The sequence below is a fragment of the Phacochoerus africanus genome, chromosome 13 (genome assembly GCF_016906955.1).
Source record: "Phacochoerus africanus isolate WHEZ1 chromosome 13, ROS_Pafr_v1, whole genome shotgun sequence".
Lineage (NCBI taxonomy): Eukaryota > Metazoa > Chordata > Mammalia > Artiodactyla > Suidae > Phacochoerus > Phacochoerus africanus.
Window position 1 is genome coordinate 20,955,922 of NC_062556.1, and position 25,423 is coordinate 20,981,344.

Consider the following 25,423-nt stretch of genomic DNA (forward strand, 5'->3'; position numbering starts at 1 on the left):
TCTGATGACACGATGTTGACGGGGACCCGCTGGCTGTTGAGAAGAGGAACAAAGTTTTTTCTGGTTCCTTAAAGTAGAGTAGCTGTTCCTGTTTCTGGAACAAGCTATAGGAGAGTGGGATACTTTGAGTTTCTCCCTTTTCTAATTTTTTTTTAGAATAAAATAGCTAAGTTTGGCTCCAGGCAAAATAACGAAGCATTTAATCCATTTCCTCTGGATTTATGCCCATCTTTGCACCCACAAAATTCAGAAGGATTATGACATTCAACCAGTGGAAAATGGGAAATCTGTTTGTTTGGGTTTTTTTTTGCTTTTTAGGGCTGAACCCACAGCATATGGAGATTCCCAGGCTAGGGGTGGAATCAGAGCTACAGCTGCCGGCCTGTGCCACAGGCACAGCCACGCCAGATCCCAGCAGCGTCTGTGACCTACACCACAGCTCACGGCAATGCCAGATCCCCGACCCTCTGAGCGAGGCCAGTCATCGAACCCATGTCCTCATGGATACTATTCGGATTCATTTCCACTGTGCCACGAGGGGAACTCCAAAAATAGGAAAAAATTTAAAAGCAGTTAAAACAAGCACAGTAAGGCACCAATTTCCCTGTCAAACCATGAACTATTTTAAATGACAGGCTTCAGTGCTTTGGTGAGTGTGCGGTGGAAAAGACGAGGGGACGATGGTGTAGGTTGCTGGTGTGTACACGAGTGCGAGGCGTGAATTTTCCAGAAAACAAACTGCCTTTTGTATCAAGAGCCTTCAGCATGTTTATATATAAAACCCTGAAATTATGCTGTTCAAAATTTATCCTTTTAACACTCATCCTTTCAGTCTCCTTGCTTCTCAAATAGGAAATGCTCATAGAGACTCTTTCTTTTTTTGTCTTTTTGTCTTTTCTAGGGCTGCATCTGTGGCATGTGGAGGTTCCCAGGCTAGGGGTCTAATTGGAGCTGTAGCCGCTGGCCTACACCAGAGCCACGGCAACACAGGATCCGACCTGCCTCTGCAATCAGCACCACAGCTCACGGCAATGCTGGATTCTTAACCCACTGAGCGGTGCCAGGGATCGAACCCGCAACCTCATGCTTCCTAGTCGGATTCGTTATCCACTGCACCATGACGGGAACTCTCAGAGAGACTATTTCATAGAGTGATTTGAGTATTAAATAATGGAAAACTGGCCCACATTGTGTGTTTGATAATTGTTAGGCATAATTCTTGATGAAAGTTGTCAGAATCTTTCCAGATAAAAATTATTAACAATGTGATGGCATAGAAATTTCAGTTATTGATACTCTATGTGCTTGAACAAACCTATATACTATTTTAGGAAGAGCGCATGGGCCCACTCACCGCCCATTCGGATTTTTTTTAGGGCTGCACCTGCGCATACAGAGGTTCTCAGGCTAGGAGTCTAATCAGAGCTGTAGCCACTGTACTGGCCTACGCCACAGCCACAGCCACGAGGGATCTGAGCCACATCTGCGACCTACACCACATCTCATGGCAACACCGGATCCTTAACCCACTGAGTGAGGCCAGGGATTGAACCTGCGTCCTCACGGGTACTAGTCAGATTCATTTCCACTGAGCCACAGTGGAAAATCCCCCATTCAGTTCTTGAAGTAGACCTCTTAAGATGTCTCAGAGTTGTGTAAACTGGACCTTTCGATTTCATGCAGACATATTGTCATAAGAAGGGTTAAGGCCTTTTTTGTTGCAAGAAAACTGCACGTGTGATTTTGATGGGTTGCTTTTAGGGTCAGCTTCGTGTTCTCCTGAGGGAACATGCTAGTGAGGGCTCAGTGCCTGGAATTGAGAGTTTCGTGGGGGCTTATTAAGCTTCTTAGTGCCAGGTTTGTAGGATTAGGATCTGGGTCTGTTTGAAGGGCTTCAAAGGTCTTTGAAGACACGCCTTCCTTGGCCTTAAGGAAGGAGATTCAGATTGGCTTTGGCTGGTAATGACCGGGCTGGAGTTTGGATGAACAGCGCAAGGTCTGTTGTGAAAGAGAATTCAGCTGTTTGGGACATCAGTGCACGGGGGGGTGCAGCAGGAACTCACAGAAAATAGAGAGAGCTGCGAGTGGTGTTTACGGGATGGAGAGCTGGTTAGCTGGGACCTGAGCAAAAGAGAATGGTCAGAATGGTGGGGGGCGGGGGTGCTGCCCGAGGAGTGGGGGAGGGAGGTGGGGAGATGGGTAGACGAGCCGCCTTGAATGGTGTCTTCATCATTGACCCAGAAGCCTTCACAGGCCCCTGGGCTGCATGTGGCATAGACCTGACCTCCATCTGCCCTGTGCTTTGTCAGCTGAAATACTAGACCCTTTGGCCGAGACCATGCCTAATGGCCTCCCTGTTACCATTATAAGGTAATATTGCTTTTCTGTTTTTTAAAAACCTATTTTTTTTTTTAACACAGGAGATGCTATCTGTTTGTGTCCTCTGCAGACTATAAAGAGCTGTAATTCCATTTGCTCTGTAAAAAGGGGGTCAAAGAGGTAGCTCCAGTCGTCATGATAACGACACCCTCTGTTACCAAAATGGAGTGAACGCAGCTGGAATCTAAATGCAAGGATGTTTGAGAGTTCTTTGAGCACTGCCAAAAGGAAGACTGTAGATCATTTGGGGTCTCTTTCTTGGTGTGTTGCCAAGCAGAAGGGGAGAATGCAATTGGCAAGTTTCAGTGAAGGCAGTTCTTTCTGTGACACTCGGTGTTACAAAAACGTGACCTTGGCTGGATGCTGTTTCAAGGACTGTCTATGATTCTGCTTTCTGGGCCAAGACAAGCTCAGTTAAGGTCAATTGGAAATCTCGTGGCTGAGCAGATATTTCGCAATTAGATAATGACTTTTTGTAACCGTCTCCGCATCTGTCCCGGGCCTTATGGAGACTATCGATCTGCTTGCTGAGCCAAATTTTGCATTACTCTAAATTACTCGGGTAATTCTTACTTTTTAGTGCCTCCTCCTTACATTGAAAGTGTATGATCAAAGCGAGAGTGACTCAGGGATCAGGAACTGCAATTAGTGTGCATCTCTTTTTAGTACAGAAAACTTCTACAGCCCCTTAGCCCCATGGAATTGAGCTAGAAAAACGTAAAGGAAGAAAATCAAGCTATTATTTGTACCCTTTTAAGTAAACCCATGGTTCTTGCTGAACTCTTGCAATTATGGTAAGTGGCTTGGCCGAGTTCCTGAGGAACATGCCAGCTGTCCCCATAAAGTTTCAGTTTGGGCTTCGACAGAATTTCATAACATCGGCCTTCTGTATTTGAAATACAGTGAAGGAGTTTCCGTCGTGGCTCAGCAGTAACAAATCCAACCAGCATCCATGAGGACGAGGGTTCAGTTCCTGACCCCGCTCAGGGGGTTATCAGTGAGTTAAGGATCCCGCATTGCCGTGAGCTGTGGTGTAGGTCGCAGACACAGCTCAGATCTGGCGCTGCTGGGGCTGTGGTGTAGGCCGGCAGCTGTAGCTCCGATTTGACCCCTAGCCTGGGAACCTCCCTATGCTGATGCTGCAGCCCTAAAAAGACAAAAAAAAAGAAAAGAAAAAGAAAAATGCAGTGGAATTTTAATTGGTTCAGGTTTTCCCAGTGGTCATATTCAGCACGTCGCTGTGGGGTGTTGTTGAGGAAGGCGGGGCATTTCATTCCTAATGTGACACTTTGAAGAGACCGATCTTATTCTTCTCACGCTGCAGCTGCCGGGAAACATCCTCTCCCATTTTCAGAGCAGCCTGGGGTGGAAATTCTCTCCAAAGGGCTAGGGGGTCCTAGGGTCCTGGACACAGGTGCTGTCCTTGGGCCCAGAGAGCCCCAAGGCGAGGGGGGTGCGGCTGCTTTTTTGAGCAAATGGGACCCAGGGAGGGTGAGGCTGTGGGGCCCTCACGGAGTAACTTGGCCCTTTCTCTGTACCGCCCTTTAGAGCCCCGTGTCCAGGGACTGGTCCTTCCCCTGCCCTTGCACCGAGTCTCTGCCAAATCGCAGAGTTTCCTGCCTTCTGTGTCATACGAGCAGTACCAGTGAACTCATCATCCTCTGAACTCTTCAGCAAGTGACAACCTACTGGGTCAGACCCAGAACCCACCATGGGAGGGGCCGAGATCAGCTGCATCTGTCACCTCTCATCCCCATCCGCCCCCAGCTTGCTCTGCGTCGCTTAGCTGCAGGTTCAGACCTTTCAGAGAGGTGCCCCCCCCGGGGGTGGGGGTGGGGGGTGGGAGGGGATTAGGAGCAAAGGACACAGTCTTGTGCCCTGTGCCCTGTGGGCTGGGTTAATGCTCAAAGCCCCCTCTCTCTGGGCAGTTGTGTGGGTTTCTCGGAGAGCCGGCCAGCCCGGGAATCTCCCACTGCGGCTCCCGCTGTTCAGGCGACGCGGCCTGCAGTTGTCACTTTCCGCCTCCTCCCTCAAGCCCTGTGCCACCAGCAGCAGAGCCCTCTGCAGAGTCACTGGGCTCCACAGCCCAGTAAAGCCCCCAGAGGGAACCCTCTGAGGATGACACCAGGCCAGAGCCTGCCTCTGGTCACCTGACTCAAAGGAAAACTCCTGCCACGTGTGCCCAAGCTGCCCTGTCTCTGTTATGGCTGCGTGGCTGCCAAAGGCTTCGAGCCGCAGTCTCTTCTCTTCAGAACTCTCTATGCGCGTCCTTCACCGGGGCCTGGAGTCCATGAGGTTCCTGTGAACTGCAAGGCTCCTCAGGCAGCCCCTTGAAACCTCTCCCACTGGGCTTAAGGCAAGGGGAAGGCAACCACCATGCTTTCTTTCCAGCAGCTGGAGGGTCCCTGTCTGTCTGTCTGTCTGTGACTGGCTCTCACAAAGCTCGTTTTGTCCACCTTATTGCCAAGCTCTTGTCGACTGAAAAAAAAACGCACAAGCTTCAAGTTGAGAATTGTGTTTTGTTTGGTGGGCAAAACTGAGGACTTGAGCCTGAGATACAGCATCTCAGAGAACTCTGTTCTGAAGAGACAAGCAGGGGGCCAGAATATGGAGGAGGTTTTGCAACAGAGACCGGGTAGTCGGAACATCGAAAGATGACTGTTGATTAAGGAAAACCACACATCTCAGGTTAAGGAATTTAGCGCTTTTCTGTGTACGGCAAGATGCAAGAGCCCCTGGAACTCATTCCTTTGAGGTGCACCTCGGGGGTCCAGGGCCCAGGAACCTGTGTTTTCCTGGGTGTCCTCAGGGCTCGCTGTTGGGAGGGGGTCGGCTGTCGGTGGCTGACGGCTCTCACAGCCTCTGTTTACCGATCCGGCAGGCCCGTCTTTTCCACTCACACCCTGTACAGTGTTTTGATTTGGACTGTCATGGATAACACCTCGATTTGGAAACTAAGCATTGAAACCTCAGCAAAATGGAAACATCAAGAGTCCCATTTTTAGCATCTTGTTACAGTTGCTAACCAGTTCCAAACATGAGCTTAGCAACCTAAAAAGTAGTGATGTCAAATGTATTTATAAGGTGCCGACATGTAAACGAAGAAAGGCTTAGTCTGGAGGGTTGTCCTGACAAGGTCAGGGCCTCGAAGGTGTGAGTGTTGGGACTGATTAGTCTTGTCTGTGGAGAGCTGGGGGATGTGACGATGGAGGCTAGGAATCTGTGTCCCAGAAGATGCTGGGGCCTCTGTGTCAAAGTAGGTCTTACACGCTCTTCTCAGGCAATCTTGGTTTGCTGATTTTGAAAACTTTTTTTTTTTTTTCCTTTGAAGAGGTATGCAGAAGAAATTAATTGGACCAGAGGCGGTTGGTTTCTTTCTGCCAGTAGCCGTATAGACCAATATCTGGTGAGGTGAAAGAGCCAGGCCCCCTGCTCCACCCGAGTGGGATCTCGGCAAATCAGTTTGCATAACCTTGTTCCCAGCCTAACATATAAACCTAAGTGAAATCAGGTTTAAAAGAGAAGCTTGTGGGGAAAAAGAAGGGCGCTCAAGACAGATTACTTTAGTAGAGGGAATATTAGCTTGTTGCTGCTATAGTTGATTGGAGTCTATGATAAGCTGTAGTTGTTCAGGTTAGGCTTGCCTGGATATAACAGAAAATGCAAAATATCCATGGCAAAACCAGTGTAGAAATTGATTTTTCCCTCATATACAAGTTGGGCAGTACCAGGTCTGATATTGTGGTTTATGGTGTCATCAGATCCCTGGGCTTCTACTTTCTATTCTCAAGGTCACCTCATGGCCCAGAATAGCTGCTGGAGCTCAGTCATCTCATCTACATCCTAGGCTAGAGAAAAGGGCAGAAAGGCTCTTCTCTCGGATCAATATGTTCCCTTTAAACAGATTTCCTGGAGTCTTATGGAACCTTTCACTCATATTTCATTGGCCATAATTTCGTGATCAGATTTATCTTCAAGGGAGCCTGGGAAATTCAGTATCTTATACTAGGAGGCAGTTATGCCTAGTTAAAAATCAAGAATCTGCTCCTAACGAGGAAAAATGAGTAAGGAAATGTTGAGCGTTGTGTCGTGTGTGCCACACAGGTAATACGAGAAAAGCAATGACTTTTAAGTTCCTGCCTTCTTTTGGTATATGAAAGTGCATTTCTGTATAAAATATTTGGGTAGTGGAATCTGCTTTATCATGGGTTGTAAGAGTTTGAAGTGATGCAAAGACAGCACCCTATTTGAAGAGAGATTAAGTGAGCAAATAAGGAATATTCAAATATAGTGTCTTTTGCTCCTGATAAGTAACTTATAAACATTGTGACCACACATCTAATTAAAAAAAAAAAAAAAAACCCAAGAATGTATAGACTGGGTCTCATCTGAGTCTGGTAATAGATCAGAATATTTTAAATTATGAAGTCAGTAGTCCCCTTGAGGCGAGGTGGGTTAAAGATCTGGCATTGTCACTTCCATGGCCCAAGTCACTGTTGTGCCTCAGGTTCAGTCCCTGTCCTGGGAACTTTACATGCTGTGGGTGAGGCCAGAAAAAAAAAAAAAAAGTTTGCAGGCATTCCTGTCGTGGCTCAGTGGTTAACGCATCCGACTAGGAACCATGAGGTTGCCGGTTCGATCCCTGGCCTCGCTCAGTGGGTTAAGGATCCGGTGTTGCCATGAGCTGTGGTGTAGGTTGCAGACGTGGCTCGGATCCCGAGTTGCTGTGGTTGTGGTGTAGGCTGGCAGCTACAGCTCTGATTCGACCCCTAGCCTGGGAATCTCCATATGCCGCAGGAGCGGCCCAAGAAACGGCAAACAGACAAAAAAAAAAAAAAAAGTTTGGGAAGTCATTTTGCAGTACGTTGTTGGAGTCACTTTCTGTTCTCTTGAGATTTAGTCCAGTAAATAAAAGCATAGAAGGTGCCTGCTATGTGCAAGGAATTGTGCTGGAAAATACCTGAAAAACTAGCAAAAGGGAAAGTGGCATACCCTTTTTTTAATAAGAGAAAAAAAAAAAAAAGAACAGTCCATTAGAATGTAAATTCCATGAGAACAGGAACTTCTGTTAGTTTCATTCACTGTTGTAACGGAAGGGTCTAGGATAAATATTTGTTAACTGAATGAATGAAGAAACGCATCTTAGAAGATACCGACCTGCCTCTTATTCTAAAAAAAATCGTAGGAAAAAACCCACAAATCAATTTGAAGATATCTGTAGATATATCTACATATATATCTATAGATATATAGATGTATATGCATGTTTTTATAAAATAAATATATTTCTGAGGGGTAGTATATTAAATCATCCTTAGGGCTGATAATTTAAAGGAGCCATATGAAGATTTTCAAAAAATGCTTTTATAAAGAGAATAGTCACCCTTATTTTGCCTGACAAATCTAGATTTTTTTTTAATATGTGACACTTACCTAAAGTGGCCTCGACTCCACTTTAGTGCCTGGAAGGGAACAGACTGTGCCTTAAACCCAACATATACTTTGAAAATGTATCAGTTCTGTAAAACTAAGTTTCCTCTCTGGCAAAGTTGTATAGGCTTGATGAATTAAAGAATGGAGTTAAGGGTCTTTTTTTTTTTTTTTTTGTACTGCTTTCTCCTATGAACTAAAAATCAAGGGAACCATTCTGGAGACTCACCGCCTTCCCTCATGTTAGCCTCTTCTTCCTCATGAAGAATTCGTACAACATCTAATGTCCTAATTTTATTTTATTAAAAAAAATGTTTGTCTTTTAGGGCCACAGCCGCGGCATATGGAGGTTCCCTGGCTACGGGTCGAATTGGAGCTACAGCTGTTGGCTTATACCACAGCCACAGCAACACGGCATCCTTAACCCACTGAGCTAGGCAAGGGATCGAACCTGTGTCCTCATGGTTCCTAGTCACAATTGTTTCTGCTGAGCCACAACAGGAACTCCAGATGTACTAATTTTATATTTTAATATTTCTTGAAAATTCTTCTCCTGCTATGACTCTTGTGCCTGGGGGGAAACCTTAGCACCTTCTCTGAATTTCCTACTGTTTCCATATTTAATTGTGTCATTCTTTCTTAAAATCCCTCAATGACTCTTCAGGGGTCAGTGACCCTCCTTTGCATAGTGTGCAAGTCTGAGGACCCCACTCTGTTTATTTCTCTAGCCTTATCTCCCACAATGCTGTGCTGTACACTTTACAACAATAACCCTGTTCAGGAGTCACCCCCCCCACCCCCGCCCCGGTTCCTAGTCAGATTTGGCTCAGCGGAAACAAATCTGACTAGGAACCATGAGGTGGCGGGTTCGATCCCTGACCTTGATCAGTGGGTTAGGGATCCTGCGTGGCTGTGGCTGTGGTGTAGGCTGGCAGCTGTAGCTCTGATTAGACCCCTAGCCTGGGAACCTCCATATACTGAGAGTGCAGCCCTAAAAAGCAAAAACAAAAAACAAAAAAACCCAAAAAACCCTGTTCATTTGGTTTGACTACTGTGTCTGCAGGAAGTGTGTTCTTGAATCCCGAGGTGGTGCCGTGAGCTGTAGTGTAGGTCTCAGGAGTGGCTCGGATCTGGTGTTGCTGTGACCATGGTGTAGGCCAGCAGCTGTAGCTCCAATTCAATACTCTCCATATGCCACAGGTGGAGCCCTAAAGAGCAAAAAAAAGATACGTGTACCCCAATGGTCATTGCAATACTATATACAATAGCCAAAACATGGAAGCAACCTGACTGTCCATCAACAGAGGACTGGATAAAGAAGATGTGGTACATATGCACAATGGAATATTACTCAGCCATAAAAAATAATGAAATGATGTCATCTCCAGGAATACGGATGGACCTAGAAATTATCATGCTAAGTGGAGTTAGATGATGAGACACAAACATCATATGCTATCACCTATATGATGTACTTAAAAGTATACACATGTATAGGTATACTTAAAATAAGTACAATACAGATCAATTATTTGTGTAAATTTGGGAATAAGGAAGGACTTGTTAGGCTTGGCAATAAAAACAAAAATATAAAAGACTAGATTGATTTTGACCAACATCTCCCCATTTCCCCAACCGTCTCCCCTGCCACCCCTGGTTCCTGGTAAACAACATTCTACTCTCTGCTCCTATAAATTTGGTTTTTTTAGACGCCACATATAAGTGAGATCATGCAGTATTTTTCTTTCGCTTAACATTCTGTCCTCCAGGTTCACCCATGATTTTAACCTAAAATATAAAAATCCTCACATCAGAAAAAGCCCAAAACAGACCACCCCACTTCACATAAAAGTAAAAGTGAGGCAGTTAGCTAAAAAAAAATATATTTTCAACATTCAGGACAGAGGGTTAATGTTCTCAATATATATAAAATTTTATAAATCAATAAAATAAACATCGGTAGAAACATCATAGAAAGATGTAAATGGAAAATCAGAAAAGGTGATACAATCATGACTATTTAACATGGAACCCAAATCAACTTTATTAATAATAAAAGAAGGTAAATGAGTCATATGTACTTTTTGTCTCTCTCATTGGCAAATGAATATACTAGTTAATTCATTAAAATGAATGATGTTACGGGTTCGATCCCTGGCCTCATTCAGTGGGTTAAGGATCCAGCACTGCTGTGAGCTGTGGTGTAGGTCGCAGTTGTGGCTCGGATCTGGCACTGCTGTGGCTCTGGTGTAGGCTGGCAGCTACAGCTCCGATCCGACCCCTAGCCTGGGAACCTCCATATGCTCCGGGTGCGGCCCTAGAAAAGACAAAAAGACCAAAAGAAAAAAAAAAAAAAGAATGATGTTATGAGTTCGAGTAAAAAGGCATTTTGTAAACTCCTGGAGAAAAGAAACTGATAGGAAAGAGCACCTTTCACCCTAAAAATAAAACGACTTGGGTGTACCCAAGTGGCCTGGCAGTTAGGGACCCTGCATTGTCACTGCTGTGGTGCGGGTTCAATCTCTGGCCCAGGAATTTCTGTGTGCCTTGGGTGTGGCAAAAAAAAAAAAAAAAAGATTTAAACTTTCATACAATGTCTACAATCTTAAAGTCAAAAATTTATGTTAAAATCAAAGCAAGCATAACTTTTGACATTTTATTAAATTGTTTATAATTGATAAAAACTGAAGAGAATTTATTCAGCAAGAGAATATTAGACTCCTAAGGCCACTTCCATGATGACATATCAGTATTGGATATAATAACAGAGAAGAAAAATGTTTGTGATATATGATTGAGGGGAGAAAGATAGTTACAACACGGCACCATTCCTTCCGTGATCCCATTAAAAGTTAAAGCATTTGGGAGTTCCCATTGTGGCTCAGTGGTAATGAACCTGGCTGGTATCCGTGAGGACACGGGTTTGATCCCCGGCCTTGCTCAGTGGGTTAAAGATCCAGCGTTGCCATGAGCTGTGGTGTAGGTCACAGATGTGGCTCGGACCCTGCGTGGCTGTGACTGTCTGCTAACTGCAGCTCTGATTCAGCCCCTAGCCCAGGAACCTCCATATGCCCCTGAGCGGTTTTGGATAATGATAAGGAAAACGTCGAAGTAGAAACACTCACCCATCTCTATTCGCCTGCCTCTGATGCTCTGGGGATTCTGGAAATTATAGTGGATGCCCAGTGACTGATTGATCTTTGAACGTTAAACCAGTGCTGCATTCCTGGGCTGATTTTTACAGATGGGAATGTCAGTGATGACGGTGTACAGTTGAGACTGAATGAGAAGACAGTAAAGTATTTGCACCAGAACCTGCATCTCTTACTTAACCAGCATCTGCTGGGGGCCTCTGGCCTCTGAAGACCAGTGATTCCCAGCTTCAATGAGCAATAGAATCACCTGGAGAGCTCATAGTTAATGAAGATTCCTGGACACCATTCTAGTAGGTTTGAGGTAGATCTTTGAATCTGCATTTCCAAGAGTCTTACAAATGATGCTCCTATAGAATATAATGTAAGAAAAATTTAAAGCCTGCTAGAATAAGGGAGGTTCTTCTATATACAGCTGAATGCGTATATATGTGTGTAGCATTTCTTTAGAGCTGGTAGCAATGTTTGCCTCTGAAAACTGGCATCTGGAGGAAATTCATAGGAGGCAGACTTACTTTTTACTCTTACCTAAATCTTTTTTGAACTGGATATTATGTGCTACCATTACCCATTCAAAAGTAAATGAAACAGGAGTTCCCTTTGTGGCTTAGTGGAAACGAATCTGACTAGCATCCGTGAGGACGCGGGTTCGATCGCTGGCCTCTCTCAGTGGGTTAAGGGTCCGGTGTTACCGTGAGCTGTGGTGTAGGTCACAGATGCGGCTTGGATCTGGCGTTGCTGTGACTGTGGTATAGGCCGGCAGCTACAGCTTCAATTCGACCCCTACTCTGGGAACCTCCATATGTCACAGGTATAGCCCTAAAAAGGCCAAAAAAAAAAAAAGTAAATCAAACAAATATGTTACATATTCCTCCAACTCCCTATTAAATATACTCATACCTTTTGAACCAACAATTTCACTTCTAAGGATTTCTCCCACAGCTGTATCTAAACACGTGCAAATGACAAGATGATTCATTGCAATATTTCTTTTTTATAGCAGGAGGTTACAAAAAGTTGAAAGTCCGTTAGTGTGAGCTGGTAAAATAAAAATAAGCTAATAATGCACTGATGTGAAACTGTCTCAGTGACATTAAATGAAAGGTTTCAGAAAGGGCGTATATTATGTTAACATTTTATTTTATTTTATTTGCTTTTTTTAGGGCCGCACCTGCATCCTCATGGATTCTTGTTGGTTTCGTTAACTGCTGAGCCACGCAGGGAACTCCTGTGTTAATATTTTCTAAATAATAGGAAAGAAAAATTTGTGTAAGCTTACACATACATAAAAGATCCTGGAAGAATATAAAAGGCTTGATATCATTTGTTATCTCTGAGAAGAGAAATGAAGGACTGGGCACTGGGGTTAAAACATTTTTAAGATGTACTCTTTTGTATCTTTTAAATTTTGTGTTATGTGACTATACTACCTGGTAAATATTTCTCTAAAAATACTTGGTGGATATCTTTCCATGTCAGGGAAAACAGAGCTCTCTAACTTTTTAAATGGCTGAATGATAATACTTTGTTGGATTTACTGTATTTAACCAATTCTCCACTGATGAAAACTTAGCATGTTTAATTTTTCACTGTTGTAAATATCATTAAAATAAATATCTTTGGATATAATTTTGCACACATGTGCAAATATTTTTGAGCAATAATGTCTAATAGTAGGATAAGAATATGTGTATTTAATTTTGACTGTTATAGCTGTTTAAATATTTAGTTCATCTTTTTTTTTTGTCTTTTGTCTTTTCTAGGGCCACACCCACAGCATATGGAGTTTCCCAGGCTAGGGATCCAATCGGAGCTATAGCTGCCAGCCTATGCCAGAGCCACAGCAACGCCAGATCCGAGCTGCGACCTACACCACAGCTGGCAGCAACGCCAGATCCTTAACCCACTGAGCGAGGCCAGGGGTCGAACTGCCAACCTCATGGTTCCTAGTCGGATTTGTTCACCACTGAGCCATGACAGGAACTCCTAGTTCATCTTTTTATTATTTGTAAAAAATCTCTGATAGTACTAGACTTTAGCTGCCCAAAACATTTTCCCTTCCCTCAATTTTCTGTTCCAGAACTCTTCTTTCTTGTAAAGAATCTGCTCCATGTGTTTGAGGGGGGACTAGTTGCCCCTTTCTCAGTTACAGAAATGGGCGTGTGACTCAGCCAATCAGAGCATTCCATTCCTGCTGCTGTAATGACCTGTTCATCTCTGAAGATGTGAAAACAATTTGAGCCAATGAAAACCATCCCTCATCTATTCTGTAGTAACAGCGGGGCAGATAGTACACTTTTCTCTGAGGCTCCTGACATTCCAGCACATGAGCCTGGAATCATCAGTGGTCATCCTTGCTACCTTGAAATGAGGCAGCCTTTCAGAGAGGTGTTACTAAGAGATGGATGATTGATTGATGGATCGATAACTCTTGATGTCACAGTTTGAGCTCCTGAGCTGGCTGTGCCCCAAGACACCTACTTAAATGCTTTTGTTGCTTCCACAGTTTCTAGCGGGTTTTTGCCATTTTTCAGTCAAGATTCCTGGGTTAGTAGCCTCGCTCTCTGTCGGTCTTATGTGTTTCAGATGTTTTCTCCAGTGTGTTGCTTGTCTTTTGACATAGTGTACGGTAGTTTTGGCTGGACAGGAATTAAAAAATTTTTTTTACATAGTGAATCGGTTCATCTTTTCTCTCGAATTTCATTTCCTGCTTAAAAAGACCTTTCTCATTCTGAGTCTTGATTAAGACCCTATTTATCCCTTATATTTATATTTTCAGTTTTGACCTTTAGGAATCTGGGAAGCAATTATTGTATGTGATGTGAGCCAGATACATAGTCATTTTTTAACAAGAATAATGTTCTATCAACATGTACGGCATATATGCATACATCTCCAAATGACCTCTTGTTCATCGGGTGGTGGCATTATAATTGGGTTTTTGTTCTTAGGTTTAGGTCTGTCTTCAAATACTTCTATAATAAGTGGGTCTTACTTTCATATTTAAAAAACACACTGGAAGTTATTTTTTTGAAAGATCATTTAGATTCAAGGTGTGTACTCATCATGAGGAAATAGTGAGATTGAACTCTATTTCATATTTGTCCAAAATTGAACAAGATAATCACTTTGACGTGTATATATACACATGATTATGAGCTCTAAGTATATTTTCATATTTGTCTAAGTAAGGTATATTTGTTTCTCTGCAATGTCTCTGTGTTATTATAATTTCCCTTGAATCCTATTCTTTAGTGTTTATTCCTAACTCAACGTGATAGCACCCAATTACTCAAACCAAAACCCAACATTTTTTGAATTAAAAAGTAAATGCACTTCTTTCTCAAAGAAATAGCTCAGGGAAAAGTGTACGCATTAATAGGCTGTATGCGGAGTTCCCCTTGTGGCTCAGCGGAAACGAATCTGACTAGTATCCATGAGGATGCAGGTTCGATCCCTGGGCTCGCTCAGTGGCTTAAGAATCCAGCATTGCCGTGGCTGTGGTGTAGACTGCAGAGGCAGCTTGGATCTGGCATTGCTGTGGCTGTGGCATAGGCCAGTGGCTATAGCTCCGATTCAACTGTTGGCCTGGGAACCTTCATATGCTGCAGGTGCAGCCCTAAAAAAGACACCCCCCCCGAAAAAAACAACAAAAAAAGGCTATATGCCACTCAGATTTTCTTTTTCTAAAATCTTATTTTATAATTGTGGGTATATTACATTTATAATTAATTTGTTATGTTATAAATAACCTTTCTGGATTACATGTGTAATATGGCAGGTACTTCTACATAAATAATTTTACTCTTTTGCTAGAGAATACCTCATATACTTCTCAGGCAAAGTTTTCCTGTTTCTGCTTAAAATTGAATTCTCAAGGAGAAGAATACAAGCATCCCAATTTATTGGAATCATCAGTTGAAAGAGGATTTCGCCTAGTTTATTTTGTTATTATCACTTTTTTATTTTTATTTATTTATTTATTTTTGCTATTTCTTGGGCCGCTCCCGTGGCATATGGAGGTTCCCAGGCTAGGGGTCGAATCGGAGCTGTAGCCACCAGCCTACACCACAGCCACAGCAACACAGGATCCGAGCCATATCTGCAACCTACACCACAGCTCACGGCAATGCCGGATCCTTAACCCACTGAGTGAGGCCAGGGACCGAACCCTCAACCTCATGGTTCCTAGTCGGATTTGTTAACCACTGCGCCACAATGAGAACACCCCTAGTTTATTTTTTATCTAAATGATATTACTTCCCAACGTGCACAAACCTGACATAAAGTATATTTTGTGACATTCTCTAATAAGACAGTTGTATAAATTGTAAATCATTTCATTTCACCAAATTTAATTAACAATGACATTTCAATTTTTATTTTTAACTTTTTTTTTATCTTTTTGTCTTTTTTTTTTAGGGCTGCACCTGAGGCATGTGGAGGTTCCCAGGCTAGGGGTCGAATTGGAGCTGTAGCTGCTGGCCTACACCACAGCCTCAGCAACGCCAGATCCAAGCCACATCTGTGACCTATACCACAGCTCATAGCAATGCCAGATGCTTAACCCACTGAGTGAGCCCAGGGATCGAATCCACAACCTCATGGTTCCTAGTCGGATTTGTTCACCACTGTGCCAAGGTGGGAAGTCCCCAACCTTTTATTATTTATTTATTTATTTATTTTTGACTGTGCCCATCGCATGTGGAAGTTCCTGGGCCAGGGGTGGAACCTGTGCTACAGCAGTGACCTGAGCCGCTGCAGTGACAACGCCAGATCCTTACTTAACCTGCTGTACCACAAGAGAACCCCGGCAATGACATTTTAGATTTAACTTAATCGCACACAAAAGGTAGGCCATATATGAAACAATTCTATGCCTTTCTAGAATTGTCTCTTGTATCAAAATGCTCTTTTACCTTCCTCTTACCAAATACTAATTTTTAAAGTCTCAAGTTCTACTGTTTGCATATGTTGCTTTGCAGTGTAATTTGATAAGTTTTATTTTCTTGCCAGGCTATCACTGAAAGCCTATTGAATGCTGGCACTAGTCTAGCCTATGGAATCAGGCTTTACAAGATGATGGTCAAAATAACTGAGAGGGAGTTCCCGTTGTGGCACACCAGAAACGAATCTGACTAGTAACCAGGAGGTTTTTGGGTTCGATCCCTGGCCTCACTCAGTGGGTTAAGGATCTGGTGTTGCCATGAGCTGTGGTTTAGGTTGCAGATGTGGCTCGGATCCCGAGTTCCTGTGGCTGTGGCCTAGGCTGGTAGCTGTAGCTCCGATTTGACCCTGAGCCTGGGAACTTCCATGTGCTGTGGGTATGCCCCTAAAAGCAAAAACAAAACAAAACAAAACAAAACAAAACAACCCTGAAAGATAGTACCACTTTTCTAAGAGCCTGAATAATAAATTCAAACAACAAAATACACTACTGGAATCAATCTTTATTTCCCCAAAGCAGTCTATAACTGAGATGAGTGGCACTGACAGGTATCCCCGGAAATGCACAAACATTGGGAACTTGGGTACGTGACTCTGAATCCATAGGAGGCCTAGACTTCACTGATGACTTTGAAATACTATCTTATCCCTGAGAATGGGGTAAAAAGGCCACTTGTAAGGTAAATCCTTTTTGCAAAGGATGCTAACATTTTTCTTTTTATAGTGAACATGCTCTGAAAGAAACTCTCTAGCTCTTCTTTGGAATCCGAAGACTTTTACTAACCCTTCTTAAGTAAGTATTCTACCAAGATTCCCTAACAATCACCAACTTGCATCAGGTGCTAGGATTGCAGAGAGGAGTCACATGAGACAACGCTTACATCTTCCACACAGCACCTGTGCTCTGAAAGAAATGCATGATTCTACACATAAATTTCAGTGGCTTTTAAAGGGGGACTCATAAATCACTTTATAACTCATCAACTCGGGATTTAGAGAGATTCTTTTACCAGGAGCATTCTCAAAACCCAAACCGCTTTCCTTTACTCTTCTGTAGCAGGAAGAGGAACAGACATAAAATAGCACAGGAAGCTGGATGGCTCCGAAAATATCGTAGGATCGGATGATGCGAAAACCTTCACCGAACCTTGGCCCGTGACACCACTCACATTTGGACGTGCTGCAACACAGGAAATATCAGATCCACCAGAGGAAAGACATTTTGCGTGATGCTGCGGGAGACTCAGAGTAGTATAAAATATGGCCTTTACCATTATTGATCTTACCGTCTCATCGAGGAGCTAAGATATCCACAAATGAAAGACTAAAATGCTAAAAATACATATTTATATAAAACAATCCTGGTTTTCTAAAACAAAGTATCGATTCATAGTAAGAAAACACTTTAAGGACAAATCTCAAATAGACAGTAATTATCCTTGGACTTAGCCTGTGTGATCACAGGGAATTTAAAATTTCTTCATAGTGTTTTTCTGTATTTTTCAAATCTTCTATAATAAATATCTGTTATTTTTATTACTCAAAATAGATACATCATTTTAAAAACAAAGGGACTGTCGTTACCTAGTGTATGATTAGTGTAGGATATATATTTTTATTTATTATTTTTTGTCTTTTTAGGGCCACCCTCACAGCATATGGAGGTTCCCAGGCTAGGGGTCCAACTGGAGCTGTAGCCGCCGGCCTACACCACAGCCACAGCAACACCAGATCCGAGCCGCATCTGTGACCCACACCACACCTCACAGCAACACCAGATCCTTAACCCACCAGGCAAGGCCAGGGATCGAACCTACGTCCTCATGGATGTGAGTCAGATTCGTTTCTGCTGAGCCACAACCAAAACTTCTGGGTATATATTTTTAGAGGCTCACAAATCAGTTTGTTTGTTTTTTTCTTTAAAAATATCAGCCCCTTACTACATTAACATTAGCACAGAACTAACTGTTCACGGAAGAAGAAACTTGAATGTCCAGACAACACTGAGAAGGGAAGCGTCTCAGTTTCATCAGTCGTCAGGGAATGCAAACGAAAATAACCAAGAAACACCATTTCCCAAATCAGCAGATGGGCGACGCGGAAGAGTCTGACTGCACAAAGTTTGCTGAGGATGAGGATTGCCAGGGGCTCGCACGCCTCCGTGGTGTCATCACTTTGGAGAGCCATGTGGCACTTTCTCCGTAGGTTGAAGGTGCACAGACTCGATGACTGAGAGACACTTGCATATTTGTGTAAAGAGATTTACTTTAGGATGTTTGGGCAGACTTCTTGGTAAGAGTCAAGTCAGAAACCATCCGCATGTCTACCAGCGAGAGGGGATAAACAGATGAGGAGATAGCCATTCCGAGGAAACTTAAACGAGAGGAAATGAACTAGAGCTATATAAAAAGAGGTGGAGAATCCAGAAAAAAAAAAAAAAGAGAGAGAGGTTGAGCATAAAAAACAAGTTGCAGAAGCGCATATCTTGTGATATTTACATAAACCTGAAAAACGTGAAAAATGATACCGTGTATTTGTTCGAGCTGTTTTTCTGGCACCGACCCGTTCTCCAGTTCTCTGTAGGTACCAACTAGGTGTCCTAGTGTTCAGTTCAATTCTGACACTACCTGGAATTAAGCATCAGGCGCCACACACTCAAGTGTTCAGTCCCACAAGATTACTCTCACTTCAGGTGCACCTCCAAGTACTGGGTCCCCAGGTTGCCTACACTTCCGTTCAACATGGCTACAAACCGGGGGTACCCACAGCCCACTGCCCAGTTGTGATAATTTGCTAGAATGACTCATAAAACTCGGGAAAATGCTGTACTCAACTGTTAGAGTTTGTTGTAAAAGATAACAAATGGACAATCAGCTGAAGCGAGGTCTGAAAGGATCTTGAGCACAGAAGCCTCTATCCCTATGGAGTTGGGGTGCCTCACCCTTCAGGCATGGAATGTGTTTGTCAACTTGGAATGTCCTTGAACCCCACTGTTTAGGGGTTTTCATTCCATAGGCATGATTGGTTAAATGATCGGCCGTTGAGATAGAACTCAATCTCTAGGGCATCTAGTCTCCTGTTTGTTGAAGGCAGATGGTCTGTCTGGCTACAGCCCTGATTCCAGAAGCTGTCTGATCTCGACATCCCCAGACACCGGCAAGAATCAGTTCATTTGTATAAACTCAGCTACTGTTCAAAGGGCCTTTTGCTGCAAATAACAAGACACGCCTATCACTCAGACAATTCCAAGAGTCTTAGGAGCTCTGTGCCAGGAACGGGGGGCAAAAAGCAAATATTTTTTTCTTAGACCAGAAAATGTAAGGGAATCATAATCATCCATAATGAGGAGGGTGGCTACCTTCAAGGAGGAAGCAAACGAGATTAGAGAAGGGTCAGAGGAGGCTTCACTGTATCTGTGATGTTTTACTTACAAATAATGATATAAAGCGTACAAAACAAAATGATAAGATATGGCAATGAAATTTTCAATTTAAACTATATTCATTATATAAATGTGCTCGTATAGCTTTCTTTTCCTTCCTTCCTTCCTTCCTTCCTTTCTCTCTTTCTCTCTTTCTCTCTTTCTCTCTTTCTCTCTTTCTTTCTTCTGTCTTTTAGGGCCCGCCCATGGTATATGGAGGTTCCCAGGCTAGGGGTCGAATTGGAGCTGCAGCTGCTGGCCTACGCCACAGACACAGCAACTCGGGATCTGAGCTGCGTCTGCGACCTACACCACAGCTCATGGCAACGCCGGATCCTTAACCCACTGAGCAAGGCCAGGGATTGAACCCAAGTCCTCATGGATACTGGTCAGATTTGTTTCTGCTGAGCCACGATGGGAACTCCTTATAGATACATTTCAAAATAGAAAAGCAGGAGTTCCCGTCGTGGCGCAGTGGTTAATGAATCCGACTAGGAACCATGAGGTGGCGGGTTCGGTCCCTGCCCTTGCTCAGTGGGTTAAGGATCCGGCGTTGCCGTGAGCTGTGGTGTAGGTTGCAGACGCGGCTCGGATCCCGCGTTGCTGTGGCTCTGGCGTAGGCCGGTGGCTACAGCTCCAATTCAACCCCTAGCCTGGGAACCTCCATATGCCGCGGGAGCGGCCCAAGAAATAGCAACAACAATAACAACAACAACAAAAAGACCAAAAAAAAAAAAAGAAGGAAAAAAAAAAGAAAAGAAAAGCAGTGTATGCTCAATTAGTGAGCAACTACTGGTAAAGAAAGTTGTCTATTTATAGTACATGTCATAACCCTAGCAGGCTGAGCTTCAAGTCCAATCCAGGTGTTGAAAGCCAGTCTCATAGAAACAGTAGAGCGAAGGTTGCCAGAGGCTGGCGGGAGGGAAATGGGCACACGTAGGCCAGAATGTACGAGCTTCCCTTGGTTAATGTCACGTCACATAGCTTGTTCTTTGTTTACCTCCTCATTTGGGTGAAGCTTGGCATCCTTGAGTTACTCTCCTTGTGTTTTCAATTTTGGCAATTATCTCTAAATTTCCAATTAAGAAGGAAAGGCATTTATGACTCTTATCAGCCTTCATATATATATATCATGTCTCCTTCCTCCAAGGATGCCAGTAAAAAATAGAGAGGCAACCCCTAAAAAAACCCTCAAGTGATTTTCAATAAGGGTGCCAAGACAATCATTCAGTGGGGATAAGGACAGTCTTCAACAAATGGTGTTGGGGAGACTGAACACCCCCAAATGCAAAAAAATGAAGTTGAGGGTGTTTCCTGGTGGCCTAGCAGTTAAGGATTCAGGAGTGGCACTGCGGTGGCTCGGGTTTAATTTCTGGACTAGGGACTTCTGCATGCTGTGGGTGTAGCCAGAAAAAGAAAAAAAATGTAGATCCTTACCTCATGCCATATGCAAAAATTTACTCAAAATGGATCAAAGAACTAGAACCATGAAACTGTTAGAAAAAATATAGAGGAAAAGCTTTATGATATTGGATTTGGTAATAATCTCTCCTAAATGACACCAAAGGCACAGGAAGCAAAAGAAAAAAATAGATAAGTTGTACTTTATCAAAATGTTAAACTTTTGACATTAAAGGACACCATCAATAGGGAGAAAAAGCAACTGACTGAAAGGGAGAAAATATTTGTTAATCACTTAGAAGAGGTTAATATCCAGCATATGTGAACAGCTATGACTTGGCAAGAGAAAACATGAACAATCCAGGTAAAAAATACACAAAGGACTTGAATAGACATTTCTTTAAAGAAGGTGTACAGATGGCTAACAAGCATATGAAGATACTCAGCATCACTAATCATTAGAGAAATGCCAATCGAAGTCACAGGAGATACCACTCACACCCATTAGGATGGCGACCGTAAAACCGAGAACAAAACAGAAAGTGACAAGTGTTAAGATGTAGAGAAATTGGAATCTTATGCACTGCTGATGGGAATGTAAACTGGTGCAGCCACTGTAAAAAGCAATGTAGTAGTTCCTTAAAAATTTAAAAATACAATTACCATATGATGCAGTAATTTCACTTCTGGGAATTAGAAGAAAAATGGAGAGCAGATATTTGCATGCCCATGTTCAAAGCAGCGTCATTCACAATAGCCAAAAGGTGGAAGCACTGAAAATGTCCATTAACAGATAAAATGTTTATACAGTGGAATTTTATCCAGCCTTAAAAAGGAAGGCCATTCTATTCCACTCCTGGGCATATATCTGGACAAAACTTTCCTTGAAAAAGTTACATGTACCTCTGTGTTCATTGCAGCACTATTTACAATAAGCCAAGACATAGAAACAGCTTAAATGTCCATCAGCAGATGAATGGATCAAGAAGATGTGGTATATATACACAATAGAATACTACTCAGCCATAAAAAGAACAAAATAATGTCATTTGCAGCAATGTGGATGGAACTAGAGAGTCTCATACTGAGAGAAGTAAGTCAGAAAGAGAAAGACAAATACCATATGATATCATGTCTGGAATCTAATATAAGGCACAAATGAACCTTTCTACAGTAAAGAAACAAACTCATGGACTGGAGAACAGACTTGTGTTTGCCAAGTGGGAGGGGAAGGGAGTGGGATGGACTGGGAGTTTGGGGTTAGTAGATTCAAATGATTGCATTTGGAGTGGATAAGCATAGGGAGCTATATCTAGTCACTTGTGATGGAACATGATGGAAAATAATGTGAGTAAAAGAATACATAGGAGTTCCCGTCGTGGCTCAGTGGTTAACGAATCCGACTAGGAACCATGAGGTTGCAGGTTCAATCCCTAGCCTTGCTCAGTGAGTTAAGGACCCGGTGTTGCCATGAGTTGTGGTGTAGGCTGCAGACGCGGCTCGGATCCTGAGTTGCTGTGGCTCTGGCGTAAGCCGGTGGCTACAGCTCTGATTAGACGCCTAGCCTGGGAACCTCTATATGCCACGGGAACGGCCCTAGAAAAGGTAAAAAGACAAAACAAAAAAAGAAGAAGAAGAAGAATATATATATATATATGTGTGTGTGTGTGTGACTGGGTCACTGCTGTATAGCAGAAATTGACAGAACGTTGTAAATCAAGTATAATAGAAAAAATAAAAATCTTACAAAAAACTTGCTGCAACACACACACACACACCCACCCACACACACACCTACCCACCCACCCACCCAAAGGAATGCAATGCTGACATGATACAACATGGGTGAACCTTGAGGACACTATACTCACTGATATAAGCTGATCGCACATGTAAAAAGACTAATGGTTTATGATTCCACTTATATGGGAGTTTCATAGAGAAGATAGAAGGGTGTTTTCCAGAAGCCGAGGGGGAGGGCGAAGCGGGGAGTTGATCTTTAGTGGGTATGAAGACCCATTCCAGGCTTGCAGGATGAAAAGAGTTCTGGAGATTGGTTCCACAGAAATAAAAATATACCCTTTAAAATGGTTAAGATCGGTAAATCTTAGTGTATTTTACCCCAGTTGAAAATAAAGTTTTGAAAGTTTGGGAGCAAATACCAGAAGAGACTTGGAAACAGAGTTTGGCATTAGGTGTCTCTGGCGGTAAAGGGGGGAAGATGTGGGCAGGGATAATTTTCATTGTAAGATTAGTAGTAAATATTCTTTTGGGGGGAATATTTTCTTTGAGCCAAATAGAGGAATATAACCTGGGAACAGCATCTCAGAAAGCTCTGAGTACTGTCCCCAAATATTCATCTCTTAAATACTTGTGTTGAAAAGATAAAGAGAAAAAAATTTTTGGTTGAGCAGGACACCTAAACTCTTGGGGAATGTCAGCTTCAGAAGAAGGGAGTGTAGTGGCCTGAGTTATTTCCTTTTTCCCTCTGACATTTCTATTACTGCCTTCGAGTAAGCGATATGTCTTTGAGAAAATACACTGGTATTAATACAATTACATGGGAGATTAAGCACAGTGAGTTATCTTTAGTAAAGATGACTTTGCAAGTATTAGGTACGATCAAAGCTTTGCAGTTCAGTGGAATGAATAGTGCTTTTGCAACTTTTGTCTATATCTCTAATTCAACGTTTCTATCATTCTCAGGCACAAGGAAGTTAAGGTGAAATTCTAGGGATCATGACGTTTTCTGACCCAGCTGTCAACAAAGGCAGTGTTTCCATCTGATTGAGGTGACAGAATGCAAGTGCAGATTGAGAGAGGCAAAAGATGAACAGAAATTGTAGAGGTCCAAAGGAAATACAGCAGCTGCTACCTGACAGTTCAAAGTCACTGGAGTGGCTGCAGAAGCTGAGCTTGGAGCAGCTTCGATGCAGGCACTGTGCAGAGCCCAGAGCTACACTGCCATCCAGAGAGCTCGGCCAAAGTGTTAACTCCGAATGAAGCTGGCATTTAAGCATCAAAGCCCAGAGTAGGAGTTCCCGTCGTGGCACAGTGGTTAACGAATCCGACTAGGAACCATGAGGTTGGGGGTTCAGTCCCTGCCCTTGCTCAGTGGGTTAACGATCCGGCGTTGCCGTGAGCTGTGGTGTAGGTCACAGACGCGGCTCGGATCCTGCGCTGCTGTGGCTCTGGCGTAGGCAGGTGGCTACAGCTCCGATTCGACCTCTAGCCTGGGAACCTCCATGTGCTGAGGGAGCGGCCCAAGAAATGGCAAAAAGACAAAAAGACAAAAAAAAAAAAAAAAGCCCAGAGTAGACTTTAGAAGGTGAGAATGGGATGGGGTGACAAATGCTGCCTCCATTGTTTCCGTCTGTATTAACATCACTGCAGTTGGCCGTGATGAGAAGGAACCCTGCTGTCGTTTTTACTCCCTCCTCTCTGACTTGCTCCACCTACCTAGGCAGCTCTTGAGTTAATTTCACCTTCATAATTTGTCTTGTTATTTCCTACCCATTTAGTCCCGTGTCTGTTACTGTGGCTTAGTCCCTCCTTACCGTCCTAACAAGACCATTTCACTGAGCACCAGCCAGCCTTCCCCTCCTCTAGTCCTTCTAGGTCTGCTCCTATCCACTCTGGCTCCTGTGCCCTAAAGAAGAACCCCCCCATGGTTTCTCAGTGTCCCCATCAACGAGCTCCAACCTTCCTTTTCACAATTCCTTGTGGCTACTCTTCATAGATGGTTTGTTCTGGCCGAACATTCACTTTTCTCTTTGCACACATTTCTTCTTTTATTCAACTTGGGTTCATTTCCCCAGTTGGTTCCCTGTTCCGGGAATGTCCCTTCAATACGACACATATTTACAAATATGTAAATTTTACCTGTACGTTTGTCTAATGATTTTATTTTTTCCATCATAGCTGGTTTACAGTGTTCTGTCAGTTTCTACTGTACAGCAATAGTGACCCAGTCACACATACATGCATACATTCTTTTTCTCATATTTTCCTCCATCATTTTCCGTCACAAGTGATTAGATATAGTTTTCTGTGCTAGACAGCAGGACCTCATGGCTTATCCACTCCAAATGCAATCGTTTGCATCTATTAACCCCAGACTCCCAGTTCCTCCCTCTCCCCCTTGGCAACCACATGTCTGTTCTCCATGTACATGAGTTTCTTTTCTGTAGAAAGGTTCATTTGTGCCGTATATTAGATTCCAGATAGAAGTGATATCATGTGGTATTTGTCTTTCTCTTTCTGACTTCCTTCACTTAGTATGAGACTCTCTAGTTCTATCCATGTTGCTGCAAATACCTGCACTTCTAAGACTCTTCTCAATGATCATTTTGTTCCTGAATCTCTTCCCTACTTTCCCAGCAGTAGCCCCTTCTCTAGCCCCTTTTATTTGTAATTCGCTGGCCACTTCTTATTTACATGGATACCCATCTTTGTAAGAATTTCCAAAAAGTATAGATGTATACAGACAAAACCTCCACAGATTTCCTCCTATATTCCTTCCTTCAGTCTCTCTAACTCCCCTTTCCAGAATAAGTAAAGCTCACAGTTGGGGTTATAGTCTCTAACTCCCAGACACATGACTATTTTTTACATAAATGGAATTTCTCTTGTGGGTGTGTGTTCTCTGTGTGTATGTGTCTGTATGTACAACTTGCTTTTCTGATTTAACAAA

General features: G+C 43.1%; 1 protein-coding gene across 1 annotated transcript in view; it reads right to left on the reverse strand.

Annotated features, from left to right (window-relative positions):
• Positions 1 to 4,813: 4,813 nt before the first annotated feature.
• The window catches only part of LRRC63 (leucine rich repeat containing 63), a 59,580-nt gene continuing 38,970 nt past the window's right edge, over positions 4,814 to 25,423 (reverse strand). The window contains exons 9-10 of the mRNA XM_047755815.1: positions 16,919 to 17,088; positions 4,814 to 4,857 (exon numbers count right to left, since the gene is read on the reverse strand). Of these exons, the coding sequence (XP_047611771.1) occupies positions 4,814 to 4,857; positions 16,919 to 17,088 (214 nt within the window). The remainder of the gene's footprint in view (positions 4,858 to 16,918; positions 17,089 to 25,423) is intronic.